We start from the raw sequence: 21,361 nt of genomic DNA, 5'->3' as shown, positions 1-21,361 counted from the left end.
ACCTCCTGGGTTCAAGCAATTTTCCTGCCTCAGCCTCCCGAGTAACTGGGATTACAGGCACCCACCACCATGCCTGGCTAATCTTTGTATTTTTAGAAGAGAGAGGGTTTTACTATGTTGATCAGGCTGATCTCAAACTTCTGACCTCGTGATCCACCTGCGTTGGCCTCCCAAAGTGCTGGGATTACAGGTGTGAGACAGTGCACCTGGCCAAATGAGATTTTCAGTGTAGTTGAGACATCCTTCTGTTGGAAGAAGAGGCCATCTATGACTTTCATAGCTGGAGATAAATCACTGCCTGGCTTCAAATCTTCAAAGGACAGGCTGTGATTCTCTTGTTAGGAGCTAATGCAACTGGTGACTAAGTTTGAAGACAGTGCTCCTTTCCCATTGTCAAAATCCTACGGCCCATAATAATTATGTTGAATCTACTCTGTCTGTGTTCTGTAAATGGAATAAGAAAGCCTGGATGACAGCACATCTGTTTACATACAGCATGGCTTATGGAATATTTAAAACCCAGTGTTGAGACCCATAGCTCAGAAAAAAAAAAAAAAGATTGTTTCAGAAGATTACTGCTCATTGACAATTCACCTGTCACAGAAGAGCTCTGATGGAGATGTACAAAGAGATTAATGTTGTTTCCATGCCTGCTAATACAACATTCATCCTGCAGCACCTGGATCAAAGAGTAATTTTGACTTTCAAATCTTATTATTTAAGAAATACATTTTTAAAGGCTGTGGCTGCCATAGGTTGATTCCTCTGATGGATCTGGGCAAAGTAAATTGAAAACCTTCTGGAATGAGTTCACCATTCTAGATGCCATTAAGAACATTTATGATTCATGGGAGGAGGTCAAAATAACAACATTACCAGGAGTTTGGAAGAAGTTGATTTCAACCCACATGATGACTGTGGGTGGTTTAAGACTTCAGTGGACAAAGTAACAGTGAATGTATTAGAAATACTTGGAGAACTAGAATTAGAAGTAGAGCCTGAAGATGTGACTGAAGTCCTACAATTTCATGTTCAAACTTGAACAGATGAGGAGTTGCTTTCTTCTATGGATGAGCAAAGAAAGTAGTTTCTTGAGATGGGATCTACTCCTGTTGAGACACTGTGAACATTGTTAAAATGACAGCAAAGGGTAAACCTGGTTGATAAACCAGTGGCAGGGTTTGAGAGGATTGACTCCAGTTTTGAAAGAAGTTCTGCTATGGGTGTAATGATATCAAACAGCATCACATGCTACAGAGAAGCCTTATGAAAAGGAAATTCAATCGATGTGGCAGACTTCATTGTTATCTTAAGAAATTGTCAGAAATTGTCATGTGACTGGGTGAAGTGGTTCACACCTTTAATTCCAGCTACCTGGGAGGCTGAGGCAGGAAGATCACTTGAGGCCAGCAGTTTGAGACCAGCCCTGGGCAACATAAGTGAGACCCATCTCTAAAAAAACATTTTAAAAGAAATTGCCACAGCTACCTCAACCTTCGGCAGCCCCCACCCTGCTCAGTTAATAGCCATCAGCATCAAGGTAAGAGCCTGTAGGCTCCTAGACTTTCAGTCTCCACTTCTAATTCTGATACTTAGCTCAGATGATTGTTAGCATTTTTTAGCAATGAAGTATTTTTTAACTAAGGTGTGAATGGTGGGGTTTTTTTGCAGACATAATGCAATTGCATATTTAATATAGTATTATATAAACATATAGTTTTTATAAGCACTAGGAAAACAATTTGTGTGACTTGCTTTATTGCAATAATTAGCTTCATTGCAGTGGTCTGTTACTGAACCCCACCGAACCTCCGAAAGATGCCTGTATGTTGTGATGCTTTGAAAAAGAAAATGAAGCCGGGGGTGGTGGCTCACGCCTGTAATTTCAGCCCTTTGGGAGGCTGAGGCAGGAGGATCACAAGGTCAAGAGATCGAGACAATCCTGGCCAACATGGCGAAACCCCGTCTCTACTAAAAATACAAAAATTAGCTGGGTGTGGTGGCACGCGCTTGTAGTCCCAGCCACTCAGGAGGCTGAAGCAGGAGAATTGCTTGAAACTGGGAGGCAGAGGTTGCAGTGAGCCAAGATTGCGCCACTGCACTTCAGCCTGGCGCCTGGTGACAGAGCGAGACTCTGTCTCAAAAAAAAAAGAAAGAAAATGAACAAAAAAATGTATTTGTAGTGTACTATCTTCCTCATAAACTGTTTTATTTATAAATACAGTGTTTCTTTAGACTAAGTAGCTTTTAAAAAAATTAACAGTAAGCAATACAGCATTTCTCATCTTTTCTAGTTACATTAGCCAACCAACTATAAAGTAACTAAAGGATGAAATGGTTAGTTCTTCTCTTAAGGCTTTTTCTAAGAAGTTGGAAGAACTTTTTTCTCTTTTTTTTTTCTTTTTGATGAGTCATTTATCTGTGAGCCAGCCTCTTAAGCTGTCATTGTGTATGTGAGTTTTTTTGGATAGGTCCTCCTTTGATAGTGTCCAGGAAAGTGGCTGAGTACATTCTGATAACTCAGAAAGAACTTTTTGCTGATGATGAAATTTTAAGTTTCACAAATTGCTAGTTAACATCTCCTGTGTTACTACCAGTAGTGAGAAATAAAATATGTGACCTTCCTAAAGTCACCATTTTGAAGTTTTATGAATGCAGTCACCATCTCTGTATATCAAAGCTAGTCACATAGGTTGTGACATAATAGGCATTTAAAAGTACATATACCGATTTAGGCTCTCTTTAAAACAGAATTAGAGATATGATTTGCTAAGGAAAACAAAGTGTAATCATTACATTTTAAAAAACTTAACTGCCTATTTAGATATTAAATAAACCACCTTAAGAGAATCTCATTCCTATATTTGGGTCCTTAAGTCTTTGTTACTTAGTAAGGCTTCATGAATGATTAATCATCCGTCCATTATCCTCAAATTTGAATAATGTGTGGATTACCTTCAAAGTGACAATTATTATGGAGCTCTAGGATCAAGTAAATTATAATTTTATGCAACTGTATGAACATAAAAATAAGTAGAAGTACCTATTGCTTGCAACTTTGATATGACTCTAAAGTCAAAACAAATCTACAAATTTGAGGTAAACAACAAAACCAACACAATTCATACATATATATAGTTGTTGAAGACAGTGTGACCCTGACATAATTTTTTCTCAATTAAAAAAGTAGATATAGTGGGTGCAAGTGTAGTTTTGTTACATGGATATATTGGGTAGTGGTGAAGTCTGGGCTTTTAGTGTAACCATCTGCCAAATAGTATCCATTGTACCCAACAGGTAATTTCTCATCCCTCACCCCCCCCCCACCCCACAATTCTAATCAGCATTAATTTGAATGTGACAGACAGTGTTTTGCCAAAGTGAAATTGTCTTTCATAGAGTGACATTTCTTTCACCTTCAGCATTTCTATGTAGCTGCCAAGCAGTCTTAGTTCTTCTACCTCTTCTTTTTCTAAACTACTGCAAAACATGTCCTCTTGTAGCACCTTCTGAAAGCTTTTGAAGTGAACAAACTAACCCCAGCATTTGTGGGTTAGTTATCTTTTTCGTATCAGCCTTCTAGAAGAATGTTTAAGGCCCTTGATTTTAGAGCAAACCTGACTCTGCCACTTAATGCTCTATTGCATTGGGTAAGTTACTTAGTCTCTCTGTCCCTCAGGTTTCTCATCGGTAAAATGGTGATAAAAGTAATGCCTAGTTCATGGGTTTGTGGTAAAGAGCAAGTAAGACAATCCATATAAGGTGCTTAACGTAAGCCTAGCACATAAGTATTCTGTTGTTTAGCCTACTCTCGATTATAAAGTCAGATGTGGTCCCTGAAAGTGTATGGAATTACTTGATTATGGTTTGGTGCTTTAGAGCAGTGCTGCCCAATAGAACTTGATGCAGTGAAGGAAATTTTTTAATTTAAATGTAAATAGCCATGGTTAGTTATTACCATATAAACATCACAGAGTACGTTTGTATAGATGTTATATAATTGACAAATATCTCACAGAGAACTTTGTGTATACCTTAGAATATGTCAGCACACCACAGTTTTGGAAATTTGCTTGTTCTAAGCTGGCATCTCCTACCAGCTTAGAATAGGCAAATACTGATATTTGCTTCCTCCAAACCACTCTCAATTTTGTATGCAGGAATACACACTCATTAATGTCCATTTTCTTATCTGTTAATAATTCTGAAAGCAGCTGGCCTCTTCCATCTTGTGGTTTTGAGGAAGATTTCAATTTAAAGGAAGAAATGCCTTGCAAACAGTAGATAGATACTCATAAAATGATTTTCCAGTGAAACAGTAGCCTGTGTTTACATATAATGTTTCAACATTAGTATGATAGAATAAGCACTTTACATACATACACTTAGTATATTAATGTTGTCATTAGTGGTTTGAAGTAAACACTGACCTGCATATATATGTGTCTTTGTGAATGACTGACTTATGTTGGTCTTTACCATTTTGCCAGTCATCATTTTCAATTGTTAATTATTTCACTTGGAAATTCCTTTTCTTTTATTGCCTGAGTCTATAATGCCCAAGGAATAAAATTAAATAGGAACTATCTGAATAAATTAACGTTAGCCATGAAAGGTCCTATTTTCAAGTAGCTATCTTTGGTTACAGAAATTTAAGGAAAGAATACTCCATTTCAGGGAAATGGGCAAGGTCTTTGGAATGTAGATTATTAGAACAAGAACTGTAGACTGACCTATTTAATTACTTGACTTGTACTTATTTGTGTGTGAAATTCATCTGTGTATTACCTTGGGTAGCGTATCCTACCCTCACCTCAAGTAAGAACAGAAAAGAGAGGGCTCTTTTTAAAATAAATTCTACAATAAACTTTTACAGCAAGACCATCACATTCAAATGGAAAAGTAAAAATAATCAAATGTGTTCTTTTAAATTAATAGGAGTTATTTTATTTTGTAATTACATAATGCCACTTTTTTTTCTTCCTAAATAATTTTCAGGTTTGACTTTACACATAAAAGACAATCAGGTGGTGCAGGCCAGTATGGAAAAGTAATAGGTGTCCTGGAGCCTCTGAACCCAGAGGACTACACTAAATTGGAGTTTTCAGATGAAACATTTGGAGCAAATGTTCCAAAGCAGTTTGTGCCTGCTGTCGAGAAGGTAAATTTATTTTAAAAGCCTTTTTTCATTTTTACTTCTAAAAACAGTTTATCTGATATTCAATCATACTTTATCTTCCATCATGTTGTCTATCACAGTTCATTTTAGTTACAGTCCTGTTTCTCTGATTGTTAAGTTTTCCATCTGATTTAGAATCTCTATTTCATTAAGTACAAGAGCTATAAATCCATGCTGTGACAGTGATGGGAAATTATTATGTTTTTGAATCATCGTTATATTTTTCTTAATAAATTGAAATTACTGCATTGATTGTAATCAGCAATTAAAATTCGTAGTAGTCCTTAGGGATTTATAAGACTTTTATGTGTACTATTGTAGCCAAATGACCATTCTTTAGATTCCCAACACCTGGGTGCTACTGTCTTATCTCTGCTACTGATTAATATGCTTTGGTAAATCAGTGTTCAGAACAGTTTCTTCATTTGTAAACTGAGAGAAAATACTTAAACCTGTACCTTTTACAAAATTCAGGATCAGATAAGACTATGTGACATTTCCTTGGAGAAGTGCTTTGCACGTATGAAGCGTTTACAGTGTTGTAGGCTGGGCACGATGGCTCATGCCTGTAATCCTAACATTTTGGGAGGCCGAGGTGGGAAGATTGCTTGAGCCCAAGAGTTTGAGACCAGCCTGGGCAACATGCTGAAACAACATCACTACAGAAAAATAAAAATAAAAATAAAATTAGTCTGGGGTAGTGGCACACACCTATAGTCCCAGCTGCTCTGGAGGCTGAGGTGAGAGGATGCTTGACTGTGAGGTTTTTTTTTTAACCGTTTAACTTAGAAAGATCTTATTAATAGGTTATAATTTTGGTTTCAGTGGTGGAACATTTTTTTGCAATTAATGTATTCTATTTCAAGACATTATTTTGTCATTCACACATTTTTAAATGTCTTATGTCCCCAAGATTAATTTAGATGAAGGAGAACTTAGTTTCAGGTATATAACTTGTAATTCCGAAATGTCAAGAAGGATTTTGTGCTGTCTGTGCAGCCATAATATAGTGTTGCCAAGAAAAGCTAACAAGTGGTAGGAACTCTGCACGTATTTAAGTGACTGAATTAGTAAAAATTGCAAGCTCATCAAATTGTACTCTCTAAATATGTACAGTTTATTATATATCAGTTATACCTCAACAAAGCTATTTTTTAAAAAAAGAATTGGATTTGAAAAAAATGATTACTTTTTAATTCTAGTTCTTACTGACAATGTGTAACACCAGGCTATAATGTAGTGATCCGCCAATGAGACAAAGCAGTTAGAGGTATGTAGCAGGGCTCAAGACACAGCTAGTGAATAAACACCAATTTTGGTGGGGATTTTCTTTTAGGGACTTTCTTAGTTTTGCCTTTCCACTGTTTCCTCATTGTAAAATTAAAATCATGCTGTCTCTATGATGGGTTATGAGTAAATGAGTTGAGTTGAGTAATTCCTGAAGATGAGGTTATGAGAAAGTGATCCTTAGCACTCTAAGCATTGCTTTCAAACCAGCTTACTCCCTTAAGTAATATGCTTTTCCAAGGAATTGCTAATCTAAATGCCATAATAATAAAACTTAAATAGTAAAGTTGTACTATTTACAATAGCAAATGTAAATGGAATCAAGCTAAATGCTCATCAGTGATAGACTAGATAAAGAAAATGTGGTGCATACATACCATAGAATACTATGCATCCATAAAAAAGATCATGTCCTTTGCAGGGAGGGACATGGATGGAGCTAGAGGCCATTATCTTTAGCAAACTAACACAGGAGTAAAAAACCAAATACCACGTGTTCTTGCTTAAATGAAGAGAACACATGGGCACATAGAGGGAAACAACACACACTGGGGCCTATTAGAGGGTGAAGAGTGAGAGGAGAGAGAGGATCAGGAAAAATAACTGATGGGTATTAGGCTTAATACCTAAGAGATGAAATAATCTATATAACAAACCCCCATGACACAGGTTTACCTGGGTAACAAACCTACACATGTACCCAGAACTTAAAAGTTAAGATAGTAAAATTGTTAAACATTTTTTAAAAATTCTTTTTCAGGGGTGAAATATAGCACACATAAAAATGTACACTTCTGAACACAAGTATTTTGGGATTCTCGTTAATGTATCTGCAAGTAAAATCCACTCCAGAAGTTGTGTTCATTCATTAACAGGGGTTTTTGGATGCCTGCGAGAAGGGCCCTCTTTCTGGTCACAAGCTCTCTGGGCTCCGATTTGTCCTGCAAGATGGAGCGCACCACATGGTTGACTCTAATGAAATCTCCTTCATCCGAGCAGGAGAAGGTGCTCTTAAACAAGGTATGCTGTGTCCAGGCACCTTAGCATTTCTGTTTTCCTGATAGATCATCATAGCCTCAGATGGCAACACTATTTTTAGTCTTCTTCACCCAGAGAACGAGGCACCACACCAGGGAATATTGTAGGTAGTGGGCAAACCTTTATGGAATTGAGATCAAGGTAAATTATTGTGTTCTCTTTCTTGCAAAACTAAAAGGCTATCATGTTCTCCTAAATTCTCTGGTTTTTTTTTTCATGTTTGAATTCATAGATAATTTGTAAGTTCTGTTTTTAATAGAGAAGACTGAAATGTTCAGAATTCTAAGAAATATTTTAAAGATATCTTACCTGTAGTCTTGTTATTTCTACTGACTTATTCAAATATCAAGAAATCCGTAAATTTGTAAGTAATCTCTTCAGTATGACATTGTATGTTTTTAGGCATTTTGAGTATGGCAAAGTATTTTGAAAGAATTTGATAAACCTTATTCACAATGCAGATTTCTTGCAAAACTGCTAAAATTGTCAACATTTCTCACAGAATAATACTTGTATTTAAATGCTGATAAACTAGAACCTTATGCAGTTGCAAACATATCTGATTCTTTGCTTTTGAGAGAAAAAAAAGGTTAGTGACAACATAGCAGTTTCACATCAGGGTTATTCAAGAAAGGAACTTCAAAGTCGTGTCCTGAAGCAAGAAAATTCCATTCGCTTTGTCATCTTTTCATGTCTTTTATGTGAAAATACATTAGTGATGTCCTCAAGTGTCTTTACACAGTAGAATAATGATTCACAAAACATTTCAGAAATATGTTCATCAAAGAGGATTAAAGTAGACAGTAGAAACTTTCTTTATCATATTTCCTAAGCATTCTGTAGATCAGGATTTTTCTGATTCTGTATGAATTTTGAACTTTGTGGTATTTTTGGTCACACATTGCATCTGTGATCAGGTATGGGGCAGTGGTTGGGGAGGGTTGCTGATTCCTTATTTTACTTCAACTAATTGGAGTTTTTCATAATGTATGTTTCAGTTTCTTAATTATGAAAGGGAGATTTCCTTTATATCAACTCTCTATTAAAAGTGCAGTTGAAATTTGTGATGTAGAAATCTTGTCACAATCTGAAGATTGTGTTGATAGGAAACAGGTAAATAAAATGACAAAGAAGATGAGACTTTATTAGGCATGACTCACATTAAAATACTTGTCTTCTTACCTCTGTGTGTTTACCACTCTAGTATGTCTTGAACTGACAAATTAGTTATAATCACTTTATATACTTTTTAGTAGTACAGTTAAAACAAATTAGAAAGTACCGATTGTTCTGTCCTGGTACTTTCCTGAAATTGGTAGCTTTCCTGGAAATAGAGGTTACATAAAGCCAGATAACTGATATGGTTATCAATTAACAAGGAGCCTCATCCTTTTTAACTGCTCCTACATTTTAATATAAGTAAATATAGATGTATATTTAATATAAATAGATATATATTTAATATATATCTACACAGATCTGCTTGAGGAAAAAAATTTCTTTTTGGACTTGGATGAAATGTGCCATCCAAAAATGGCAAGGTGAGTTAGCCTTGGAGTTAGCTTTGGTGAGTTAGCTCTAACCTCATGGTCTAGGGTTAGAGGAAGGCATGTGTAAGGGTAAGATTCATTTGGAGCTAATATAAACATATATCCTGTGAAAAAATATATATGAATATTAACTAAACAGTTGAATATGTACCATTTAGTTTTTTTATTTATAGTTTAAATATTAAGTATGATTAATTGCCTATTAGATGTACAGGAGAAAAACACTAGATTATAATTGAATTGAGAAGGTTTTTTTTTGTTTTTAAATTTTTATTTTTATGTTTTTGAGACAAAGCCTTGCTCTGTTGCCCAGGCTGGAGTGCAGAGGCATGATCTTGGCTCACTACAGCCCCTGCCTCCCAGGTTCAAGCAATTCTCATGCCTCAGCCTCCTAAGGAGCTGGGATTATAGGCATGCACCACCACACCCAGCTAATTTTTGTATTTTTAATAGAAACAGGGTTTCGCCATGTTGGCCATGCTGGTCTTGAACTCCTGACCTCAAGTAATTTGCCCATCTCAGCCTTCCAAAGTGCTGGGATTTCTTTTTTATTTTTGAGACAGAGTTTTGCTCTGTCACCCAGGCTGGAGTGCAGTGGTACAGTCTTGACTTACTGCAACCTCGAACTCCTGGGCTCAAGTGATCCTCCATCTCAACTCCCTGAGTAGCTGGGAGTACAGGGGCATGCCACCATGCCTGGCTAATTTTTATTATTATTATTTTTTGTAGAGATGGGGTATTGCTTGGTTGCCCAGGCTGGTCTCAAACTCCTGGGCTCAGGTGATCCTCCTGCCTCATCTTCCCAAAATGTTGGGATTATAGGTATAAGCCACTGTGCCTGGCTGAGTAATTTTATTTTTTTTACAAGATATTCTATGCAAACAAGCAGGATACTAGCATGAGAAATAAGTTACCTTGCTGTTTCTTCATCTGATTCTTATTTCTCCATGATTGAAAGACAAAAAATCTTCAAAACATCACAGTATACTCCCCAAATATATACTGTTATTTTTATTACTATTATTTGAGATGGAGTCTCTGTCACCCAGGCTGGAGTGCAGTGGTGCAATCTCGGCTCACTGCAACCTCCACCTCCTCGGTTCAAGCTATTCTCCTGCTTCAGCCTCGCAAGTAGCTGGGATTACAGGCGAGTGCCACCACACCCAGCTAATTTTTGTATTTTTAATAGAGACTGGGTCTCATTATGTTGGCCAAACTGGTCTCAAACTCTTGACCTCAAATGACCCACCTGCCTTGGCCTCCCAAAATGTTGGGATTACAGGCTTGAGCCAGCACCCCCTGCCTATACAATTATTATTTGTCAATTAAAAATTAAAACTTTTTTTGAAACATTAGATTTCAAGTAAAACTTTAAAAAAGCTTTTTCTATCCTAATAAAAAAAGACAAAAATGTACAAGTCAGGTAAAAAGAAGTTCTTGCCACACTCAGCAAGCAAATCAACTTTTTACATACATCTCTGTTGAATGCCATATTAGAGTTTCACAGTGAAAATGTTGGTAAATGAGCTTAGAATAATAGCTTATAACTATAGGGTATTATAGTTATTATAATGGTATATCTTACTATTATATCTCATTAAAATTGGAAGAACAATAGTTCAAATTCTCCTCTATTCTTCATTTAAAAAATGAACACTGGAATTCATTTGAGCCTAATTTTAAATGTTGTTCATGAGATTGATCAGTGATATAACCTAAAACTGAAAGGTGCAATTGACTTGACCACAGATCTGCTTGAGGAAAAATTTCTTTAGGACTTGGATGTAATGTGACTATAGAAAAATGGCAGGGGAGTTAGCTTTGGAGTCTTATTGTCTAGGGTTAGAGGAAGGCATGTGTAAAGGTAAGATTCATTTGGAACTAAATCAGGGAGAGATTTAGAGAGTTAAAAGAAAGGGAGCACCCCAGAAGGGTGAGGGAATGTGAAACAGAACCAAAAATGCTGTCCTCAATAATTGAGTAATGGACATTGTATATTTGCCTCTGTCCTTCCCTTTAAAATAGAACCCTTTCACAATCTAGATGTTTTACATTACTGTCCTATTGAGAACATTAGATAATGTATAACTAAATCTAGATATGTCTGCTCACATCTCTCCTTTGGGGTGCTTTTCTTCATATTAATTACATTTATTTAGAGCCAGGGAAGCTCTGCTGTTGTAAAGAAGTTATGCAAGCAATAGAACTGTCTCTACACTCTAAAATTGTGAGTTTGATTTAGATGTCCATGTAGGTTTCTGCAGGGTTTAGCCATTCAAGCATAGGAGTCTGCAGTATCTCTCTATGAGTTCAATTATTTGTCTTTCAGAACAAAATTAACTCATTAGAACTAATTAGTTGAGTAGATGTGAGCTAAGATGTGATTTAAATTTAAAAATATTTCTAATTACATTCCTGTTGTAATAATGATTGCACTTAAGCTCTACTGTTTCTAGTAAGAAGTGCTGAGTGAATATATAAGAACACTTGTTAGTTTTAGTTTATTATAAACAAATTGATGCTTCTGGAAAAATTATGATTATATTTAAACAAAATGTTACCCTTGTCATCATTTCCGTGTTTTGCTGAAAGCCTTTATTCGGAAATAATTTAGCAAACCTGAGGCTGAAGTATTTGTCACTATTATATCTTCTAAATTAAGTATAAATGTTTGAGGTTTTACTATATTTTCTCCATATTGTTACATTTAAACATTAGCGCTTTAACAGAAAAAAAGTGTTTTGTCGGTTATGTATTAAGTGGGATAAAAATAAATACAAACACACTGACTTTTAATGTTAAAATTGCCCAATCTAGTCCAGAATCCTTATTTTGTAGATGAAAAAATTTGAGACTTGGACAAACTGTATTTTTCCAAAAGGCTTATAACTTCTTTGAAGTAGGGCAAAAACTAGAAACTTGGTCTTCTCATTCTCTATCAGGTGTTGAAATTGTTCAGTCTAGAAAAGGAAAGACAAATTGTAGGCGTGGCTTGATTCTTGCTTTTGAGTATAGGAAGGGTACCCTCCACATCCCCTACTGCCCTGTGACAAAAGTTATTTTCTTATAATTAAAAATAACTGTATGCCAGGGACCACAAGAAAGAATGGCTTTATCCAGCCTGACCAACATGGCAAAACCCCACCTCTACTAAAAATACAAAAATTAGCTGGCTGTGGTGGCAGACCCCTGTAATCCCAGCTACTCCGAAGGCTGAGGCAGAAGAATCGCTTGAACCTGGGTATACCTTGGTCAAAGACATAACAGTTATTATCCTTACCCCTGAAGATTTTCAGAGAGAATAAATAACTCAGCTGGATAATTTAGATGGTAAAGGACTTGATCAGATGTTGTTTTAAGACCCTTTTGTATTATTCTCTGCTATTTAATGAGTTCTAAGGATAAAAATATGATAATGGAAATATTAAATGTTGGAATTTCCATTTAGAAGAGTGAATGTTACCACTACAGGAAAAATGAGTCTAGGTCAAATATTTTAACCTTGACATTTGTGTTTGTACCTTTGGGAAGGCCCCCTTTTGTATATCTGGACAGAAGAGTTGTCATTTTATGAAGACTAATGAGCTTTTTTTTTTTTAAAATCCAGCCTTGGCAAATGCAACATTATATATTCTTGAGCCTATTATGTCTGTGGAAGTTGTAGCTCCAAATGAATTTCAGGGACAAGTAATTGCAGGAATTAACCGACGCCATGGGGTAATCACTGGGCAAGATGGAGTTGAGGACTATTTTACACTGTATGCAGATGTAAGTACGCTTAGTCATTGACAGTCTTGCTTCTGTTAACCGCAGGATATCCAAATTAGCTTTTGTTTTTCTAAATGGACACATTTGCTTGCTGCATTTGTGGCTTTATACATGTGGCATTTTCTGTAATTTGCTACTAGAGCAACTCTTAAGTGCAGAAGTTAAAAATAAGATTTATTTTATCTTGACCTTTTGTGAATATGTCATTTTCTTATATGTATATTATCTCTCTTTCTTGGATAAGCACAGACTGACAAAAAGAAAAGGAAAAATAAGATGTGTATTATCTCTCTCATTTTAGCTTTATTTGCATAACTTTATTGCTATCTTTAATTTATTGGAATATTTTAATTCCCTTGCCTATACCTTCCTTGACTTAAATCTCAAGGGAAAAAGTGTTTATTACATTTCTTAAGGCCTCCTGGAAAACACTAGTCTCAGCATATCCTTAAGGTGTCCAAAGGAAAGTTGTATTCCCATTTTTGCAGAAGAAACACTTGTGAGTCCTTGAGCTGTGGCTACAGAGCAGAGTGGGGATAGGAGGGAAGAGCTGTCAATGGTGTTTACTCCATGAAATGGAAAGATTTGGTTCGACTGGCAAATGAAATAATTTTCAAATAGGGTTTCCACTTGGAATAAAACAAAAATGTTTCTCTTTGGCTTTTAATTATTTTAAGCTAAGAGTAGTAAGTAGAAATCTTAATCTAAAGGAACTAAATGGCTAACGTGCATCTGTGTTTTTCTCAAATATTTTTCAATAAGCAGTGCTAAAATATCTACTGTGTTTGTTTTCAGGTCCCTCTGAATGATATGTTTGGTTATTCCACTGAACTTAGGTCATGCACCGAGGTAGGCAAGTTTAAACTTTTACTGTAGTGCCCTTCAAAAGACCACCATACAAAATGATCAAATTTATAAAATCTTGACCTTGCATGACTTTGCTTTATACTTAAAAACAAAACAACAACAACAACAAACTATCTTTTTTAAAACCCCTAGGGAAAGGGAGAATACACAATGGAGTACTGCAGATATCAGCCATGTTTACCAGCCACACAAGAAGAACTCATTAATAAGTATTTGGAGGCTACTGGCCAACTTCCTGCTAAAAAAGGAAAAGCCAAGAACTAACTTTTCTTACTTTGAGTTGACTAACTTTAATTGAATCTGCGTGGCTTCATTACTTTGATGGATTCCAGTGGAATAAATTCAGGCTGCTGAAACAAGAAATTTTGAGCCTGGGAAGCAGGCTCTTCTTTCTTCAAAAGAAGCCCTTCTTATTCATATCCAGGAGCTTCTGTTCTATTCAAGGTAATTCTATGTCTATCTCAACTCTATTGATTGGTTTTATAGTTTATTGAAAATCCTCAAATAAAATATAATAATCATTGAAATATGCTTAATATTTATTTAAGGGGAGAAGAGTTATACTTTTAAGCTTAGAATGTATGTACATTTCCCTTCCAAGTTTTGTATTAGAAGACTTTTCAACATAGAGAAAAACTGAAAAAGTGCAAAGAACAACCACATGCTTTCCATCTACCTTCCTTTCGTAACAGGTTATCATATAGTAATTTGTTTTGTCATATTTGCTTTAACTGTCTGTTGTCTCTTTAAGTCTCATACCTCTGTATTTTTAAACTATTAGTTTGCTGAAGACTTGAAAGTGAATCACATACATCATGACACTCCTTGGAGTGCCATTAATGGGCAGGCTTTTCTGTTGAAGAGTAGATTCCATATGATCTTCATAGAGAGTGCTTTTCAGATTCTTCACTGGGCTATTAAAATATTAGCCAAATTTCTCTCTGTTTTATATATGGCTGATTATTTTAATTTGTAGTTTCTGCAAATTTGTAACTGCCTCTGTTTTAGCAGTGTAAGTATTACTTCCTTGTGGTCTATTGTGAAGTAAAAGTGGACCCTTGCAAATGCAATTCTCGTTTTTGTTCATCTTAATGTTTCTGTACACCTAAATCAAATGTAATTTATAAAGTTAGTTTCATCAGCCTAATGAATGCTGCTAAATTTGAATTCACTTGAATTTGTCGTATATTGTATTCACTGAGGTTGTAGAAGAACAAATGTTAATCTTTTGTTTCCAGAATAAGTTGGGCTTTCCCAAGCAGTTCTCCTACAGGGTTCAGAATTGCTTCATCCAAAAATCATCTGATGGCATAGATGGATCCTAGTCCTTTCTATTACCTGATGATAGAAATAAAATAATTGATTTTAAATTCCTTTCCTTTTCTTGACTTACAGATGTGGGTTTATACTTTAAGGTTTCTAGGGAAAAAATATTTTTAAACAGTATTGAGCACATATTTTCAAGGCATTTGCTAAATACTTTTATTTTTATTTTTCTTTTTTGTGGTGGAGTCTCGCTCTATTGCCCAAGCTGGAATTCAGAGGCACCATCTCTGTTCACTGCAACCTCTGCTTCCTGGGCTCAAGCAATTCTCCCATCTCAGCTGCCCGAGTAGCTGGGACTACAAGCGTGTGCCACCACTGCCTGCTAATTTTTTGCATTTTTTGAAGAGATGGCGTTTTGCCATGTTGCCCAGGCTGGTCTCAAACTCTTGGGCTCAAGCTCTCTACCTGTCCTGGCCTCTCAAAGTGCTGGGATTATGGGTGTGAACCATCATGCCGGGCCGCTAAATACATTAAATGCATTATATAATTTCATTCTCACAACCCTGAGAACCAAGTACTGTTACTATGTCCATTTTTTTATGAAGCACAGATAAGGTAAATAACTTTAATGAGACCACAAAACCTAAGTTTTTAAATTGATACTTTAATTATGATAATTCACCAAGTGCATGTCTCCCATGAATGTCTTGCAACGACAGCATCAGGTCTGAAAAAATGTGGTTGCTTTGGCATTTCATCAGCATCTTGTGCCATTCACAATAACTTTGAATATTGTTCCTAATGAGGATATACATTCTCTGTACCTTCATCGAATTTAGCATGATTCCTCTGGCTATTGAGAATAGTCATAACTACTGGAACTAAACTGGATAAACTTGGATAAGTAAGTAAAAGTTTTACTTATTTTTAATTTGTAAAACATCCTGGTTATAATCTTACAATGTCAGAAAAGGTCCTAGACGGTTGAGCACAGTGGCTCACACCTGTAATCCCAGCACTTTGGAAGGCCAAAGTGGGCGGATCATGAGGTCAGGAGATTGAGACCATCTTGGCTAATACAGTGAAACCCCGTCTCCATTAAAAATGCAAAACATTAGCGGGGCATGGTGGCACACACCTGTAGTCCTAGCTACTTGAGAGGCTGAGGCAGGAGAATCACTTGAACCCAGGAGGCAGAGGTTGCAGTGAGCCAAGATTACGTCACTGCACTCCGGCCTGGGCTATAGAGTAAGACTCTGCCCCCTGACCAAAAAAAAAAAAAAAAAAAAAAAAAAAAAAAAGAAAAAAAAAAAAAAAAAAAAAAAAAAAAAAAAAAAAAAAAAAAAAAGAAAGAAAGAAAAGGTCATAGATATTTAATCCAACACCAGCATTTCATAGGTAATGACTTAGGTCTAGCTGGTGGGAGTAATTAGAATAGGATCACAAATGGACAGATCAGGACTGGAACCCACATCTCTTTCTGACTCATTAGTTTATTGAATCCAATACCAGCATCTCATATGCAATGACTCAGGCACAGCTGAGAGTAACTAGAATGGGATCACATAAGGACAGATCAGGATCAGAACCCACATCTCTTTCTAACTCATTAGTTATAGTTGATAGAGATCACATACTAACCAAAGTCTGTAGCATGGAAAAAAATTAATGAGAATATTCATAAGCGAGTGTTGTTTATACTGCTATCAAGAAGGATAATTGTTGGCTAATGTGAATATTACATACTTGTATTGGAGAATAGTAGCAGCACTAGGCAGTATTGTACTGATTCCCAACCCTCACTGCACTTTAAAAATCACTGGAGGAGACTTAAAAAGAAATACCTAGGCTCACACCCAGGAATTTAGATTATTTGGCTGGATCGAGATAAAAGTTTTTTGGGTGATTCTCATATGCAGACAAAGTTAAAGACTACTGAAATATTGCCTGCATTGTACTTAAGCCCAAGACATGAAGTGAAAAATTTGTGAAATTCAGAAGTATCCTAATGTATTCTTTTGTGTAATATTAGAATTTGTATTTTTTGTTTGACAACTTTTTTTTTTTTTAAGAGATGGGGTCTTCTAAGACAAAAAACATCTGACTCAGCAATACCATTACTGGGTATATACTCAAAGGAATGTAAATCATTCTATTATAAAGACACATCCACACATTCATTGCAGAATTATTAACACAATAGCAGAGAAATGGAATCAACCTAAATGCCCATCAGTGATAGACTGGATAAAGAAATGTGGTACATACACATTGTGGAATACTACGCAGCCATAAAAAAGAATGAGATCAAGTCCTTTGCAGGGACATAGATGGAACTAGAAGCCATTATCCTCATCAAATTAACATAGGAAAAGAAAGCCAAGTACTGCCTGTTCTCACTTACAAGTGGGAGCCAAATGATGTGAACATATGGACACATAGAGGGGAACAACACATGCTGGGGCTGGGGCCTATTGGAGGGTGCAGGGTGGTCGGAGGGAGAGGATCAGGAAAAATAACTAATGGATACTAGGCTTTTACTTCATTGATGAAATAATCTGTACAGCAAACCCCCACAACATATTGTTGTGGGGCATTGCTACCTGTGTAACAAGCCTGCACATGTACCCCTGAACCTAAAGAGATAGGGGGCTCGCTATGTTGCTCAGGCTGCTCACAAACTCATGGGCTCAAGCAATCCTCTAGAGTAGCTGGGACAGTAGGCACACATTACCATACCTGACTTGATAATTTTACCTTAAAAAACAAAAAAGTCAGTGTTTCTATTTTTTGTTATTTCTTTCCTCAGCTCACTCTTAGATTGTGTAGTTGTAAAATCACTAACATTTAGTCAGCTCTAAAGTTTAGGATTTTTGATATCTTAATATTTTTGAAATCTAGATAAGTCTCAAAATTGACAGCCAACCCAACAGGAGTAAATTGTGACATGTTGGAATGTGTCCCTTTGTACAAGATAGCTATTTGCAACTCTAGAACTGTAAATTGTTGAACTGGAGCTCTAATTGCGGCTGAAAGTATCTTCAAATAACATTGTAGTGCATCATTGAAATAAGTTAATTGTATTCAAGGAAAATTTATTGTGAGCATTCATTCATTTATCAATTCCAGTAAGTCCTAGGCTGCATGTTAGGTGACTATAGCACTTTGAAAACTAGGAAAAATCACAAAACAGGTCAGAATTTTCTAATTTGAGAGAAATTGATATAATAAACTAATATGTCATGAATGACTTAACACTCAAATACAAATATATAAGCTTCCAATTGACTTTCAAAAGAACTTATTTAACTTCTAAAAATTCATAATTCAGGTAGGAAGAAAATGAAACTATGAATAAAATAAAATGGAATGTAGACAAATCCTGGTATTATTTTACATGTCTTAAAATTCTGGAAGTTCTAGAGATTAAGAAAATGAATGTGATGCTGTTTGTGATTGTCATTAGCTGACAGTGATGCAGAATAATTTAGACTCTTAATGAAAAGAGGACTTAGGGAATTTAGGTTTTCATTTTATGCCAAGTGATTTTTTTTGTTGTTAGCTAGTGGAACCACTGTTAGTAATATTAAGTTAACAATTTTAGAGTTTGAACTAGAAAAGATGTTCTGAGGCTGGGCGTGGTGGCTCACACCTGTAATCCCAGTACTTTGGGAGGCTGAGGTGGGCGGATCACCTGAGGTCAGGAGTTGAGACCACCCAGGCCCACACAGTGAAACCCTGTCTCTACTAGAAATACAAAAATGATCTGAGCGCGGTGGCACATATCCGTAGTCCCAACTACTCGGGAGGCTGAGGCAGGAGAAGTGCTTGAACCCGGGAGGCAGAAGCTGCACTGAGCTGAGATGGCACTGCCACTGCACTCCATTACTGTAGCTTGGGCAACAGAGTGAGACTCTGTGTCAAAAAAAAAAAAAAAAAAATATATATATATATATATATATATATATATATATATATGAGATGTTCTAATGGTGATACTGATAAATTTTTAGTTGGTTTAACTTTTGGGCGTTTTGTAAATTTATAAATTAGGCAATTGTGTTTGTGTGTTATTTGTATGTATAGAATTCCCCTTCATACTCTATTATACTGTAATAAATCTGCTAAAGGGTTACTTTAGAATCATTACCTGGTTGGATTACGGTCACATTTGTGAGCCTAATCTCACTAATGAAAAATGTGTTTTAGTGGCTCACATCTGTAATTCCAACACTTTGGGAGGCCACAGTGGGAGGATCCCTTGAGCCTAGAAGTTTGAGACTAGCCTGGGCAACATAGAGAGACAAATAACCAGCTGGTGTGGGACATCCTGGGATAGATAATCATTTGCTTCCAATGTGAAGACAGCCACCCTATGAAGGTCAAACAAAGAAAAAAAAGGAGAAAAGAAAAACACCTTTATGGGGATGAGGACTTTGAGAAAGCTGCAACTCTAGAAAGCTGAAACACCAAGTAAATGCCCTTTTCTAGTCCTTAACATGACACTAAAATATTTATTAAATATCACAGGACATTGAGTGTACTATTATAATGCTCTTAGGACTTTTTTTGAACATCATTTGGGGAACTTCAGTTATAGAAATTTATCACTTGATTTTGGCACAATTTAATCATTGTGGATTCTGATAATTTATAAAAAGTATATCTTCATTATCACATAGATGGGAGAGCTGATGTGTCCTTTAAATGATTGTTTGCAATGCTTCCAAATACTACAACTCTTTATTTCTTATATGTGTTTTTAAAAATTAAGACTGGATTTTACTATGCTGCCCAGGCTGATCTTGAACTCCTGGGCTTACGTGATCTTTCTGCCTTTGGCCTCCTAAAATGCTGGAAATGAGCCCAACCACAAGTGTTTAAATCAGTAACTTTTTTTAAGAGATGGGTCTCCCTGTGTTGTCCAGGCTAGCCGTGAATTCCTGGGCTCAAGTGATTCTCCCACCTCAGCCTCCCAAAGTGCTGAGATTACAGGCATGAGCCATCAGCCGTGTTTTTTTTTTTAATTATACATTTAAAAAAAAAAAATTAAGTGGATTTGGGGAAGATAAATGCAAAGCAAAGCGTTTTAAGTAGAAAAATATGTAAACTAGATCAGCTTATTTTGTATGGTTCATCCCTTTAAAATTTTCTCTTTAGTATAAACTTTTCTGATTATCTAATGGTAGACACCTAAAAGTAATGTTTTGATATATTTTAAGGTTGATGTTTCCTAATCAATTACTGGCTACCAAACCTGGCTCAAGGTTTTTAGACACCAACATAAGCATTCCATTAAATGATACTAATTTTGAGAGGCATGTGATGGCAACATTTCCTGGATCAATTCCTCCTGCCTTAAGGATACTCCACTGAATTTGATTGTGGTACATACTATGTTTGCTTTTATAAATTACTTAGGCCAACACTTGGTCCAAGTTGTCTTTGTAAATGAAAATTATAAATATTTAATGTGCTTTCAGTTACATCCGTATTTCTTCTGATGGATGTTTGCAGACAGCTTTATCTGGTGAGACATTCTATTATTTGTAAAATTTAAGTTAAGCAATATTACCATTTCATTTAATTCCAGTTTAGCACAAGTTTTTCCTTTGTATACAAATCTCCACAAGAGCATTTAACACATTTCAGTATTTAGAAATGTAAATATGTATTTAAAAGTAGATAGCAAATTAAAAAGGAATACTTGCTTGAAATCATAAAATATAATACAGTTTCTTTTAAACAGTTAATTTTCTTCCTACAATTTACTTTCATTGAAAGTATGTTATCATTGTTTACATACTAGATAGAAGCAATTTAGCAACATAAAATATATTAGCTATAATATGTTCAAAAGAATGAGATGCAGATTCAGAGATGAAACCATCATTTTTTGCAGTTTTTAAAAAAATGCTGATCCCATTGCAGCATACACTAATTATCCAGGCTTTACATTTTAGGGCTGAAACCCTGAAGAACCTGAGGGTGACTTTTTAGCACGGAGCAGAGTTCAGGTCCATGTGCTTCCAGATTTAAAAGCTAAAGCAGACCAATTGAGAAACAAACAAAAAACCAACATCTTTGAATTTTTGAGTTTTTACTTGTAATCATAGGCTTTCCCATATTATTAGAATGTCTGTACCTTAGCTATTTTACCAGGAAAATGCTAGTACAGTCACTTGTTTAGAAGCTGGAAAAATAACATTTTTTCTTTTTAGAAATTACTAAGTTCTGTTGGTGCTACAGCTGATCCTTCTTCAGTTCCAGAGGCTTCTTCTGGTGTCTGTAGCTCTTGACAGTGGTACTTCACTTTAAGTGGTTTGCCAGGGTACCAGACCAAGTGAATACGACAGGGAATTATTTCCTAGGAAATAAGAGTTATAAAATATTGTGATCTGCAAAA

At 35.8% G+C, this 21,361-nt stretch overlaps 2 protein-coding genes and 1 long non-coding RNA gene across 3 annotated transcripts in view; 2 read left to right on the top strand and 1 right to left on the bottom strand.

The window, feature by feature from the left end:
* Window positions 1-15,059, top strand: part of GFM1 (G elongation factor mitochondrial 1) — a 44,159-nt gene extending 29,100 nt beyond the window's left edge. Inside the window, exons 14-18 of the mRNA XM_017500771.1 lie at window positions 4,999-5,161; window positions 7,342-7,486; window positions 12,662-12,822; window positions 13,618-13,671; window positions 13,822-15,059. Of these exons, the coding sequence (XP_017356260.1) occupies window positions 4,999-5,161; window positions 7,342-7,486; window positions 12,662-12,822; window positions 13,618-13,671; window positions 13,822-13,953 (655 nt within the window). The 3' untranslated portion in view covers window positions 13,954-15,059. The remainder of the gene's footprint in view (window positions 1-4,998; window positions 5,162-7,341; window positions 7,487-12,661; window positions 12,823-13,617; window positions 13,672-13,821) is intronic.
* A 334-nt stretch (window positions 15,060-15,393) lies between these two features.
* LOC108284115 lies at window positions 15,394-20,859 on the top strand. Its single transcript, XR_001817079.2, has 2 exons — window positions 15,394-15,859; window positions 20,178-20,859. It is a non-coding gene; the product is annotated as an uncharacterized LOC108284115 (long non-coding RNA).
* The window catches only part of RARRES1 (retinoic acid receptor responder 1), a 35,619-nt gene continuing 34,782 nt past the window's right edge, over window positions 20,525-21,361 (bottom strand). Inside the window, exon 6 of the mRNA XM_017500775.2 lies at window positions 20,525-21,322. Within this exon, the coding sequence (XP_017356264.1) occupies window positions 21,173-21,322 (150 nt within the window). The 3' untranslated portion in view covers window positions 20,525-21,172. The remainder of the gene's footprint in view (window positions 21,323-21,361) is intronic.

This window comes from Cebus imitator, unplaced genomic scaffold (genome assembly GCF_001604975.1).
Source record: "Cebus imitator isolate Cc_AM_T3 unplaced genomic scaffold, Cebus_imitator-1.0 Scaffold270, whole genome shotgun sequence".
In the NCBI taxonomy this organism is placed as follows: Eukaryota; Metazoa; Chordata; class Mammalia; order Primates; family Cebidae; genus Cebus; species Cebus imitator.
Note: the sequence above shows the minus strand (reverse complement) of the source record. Positions and strands in the feature narration are given on the sequence as shown.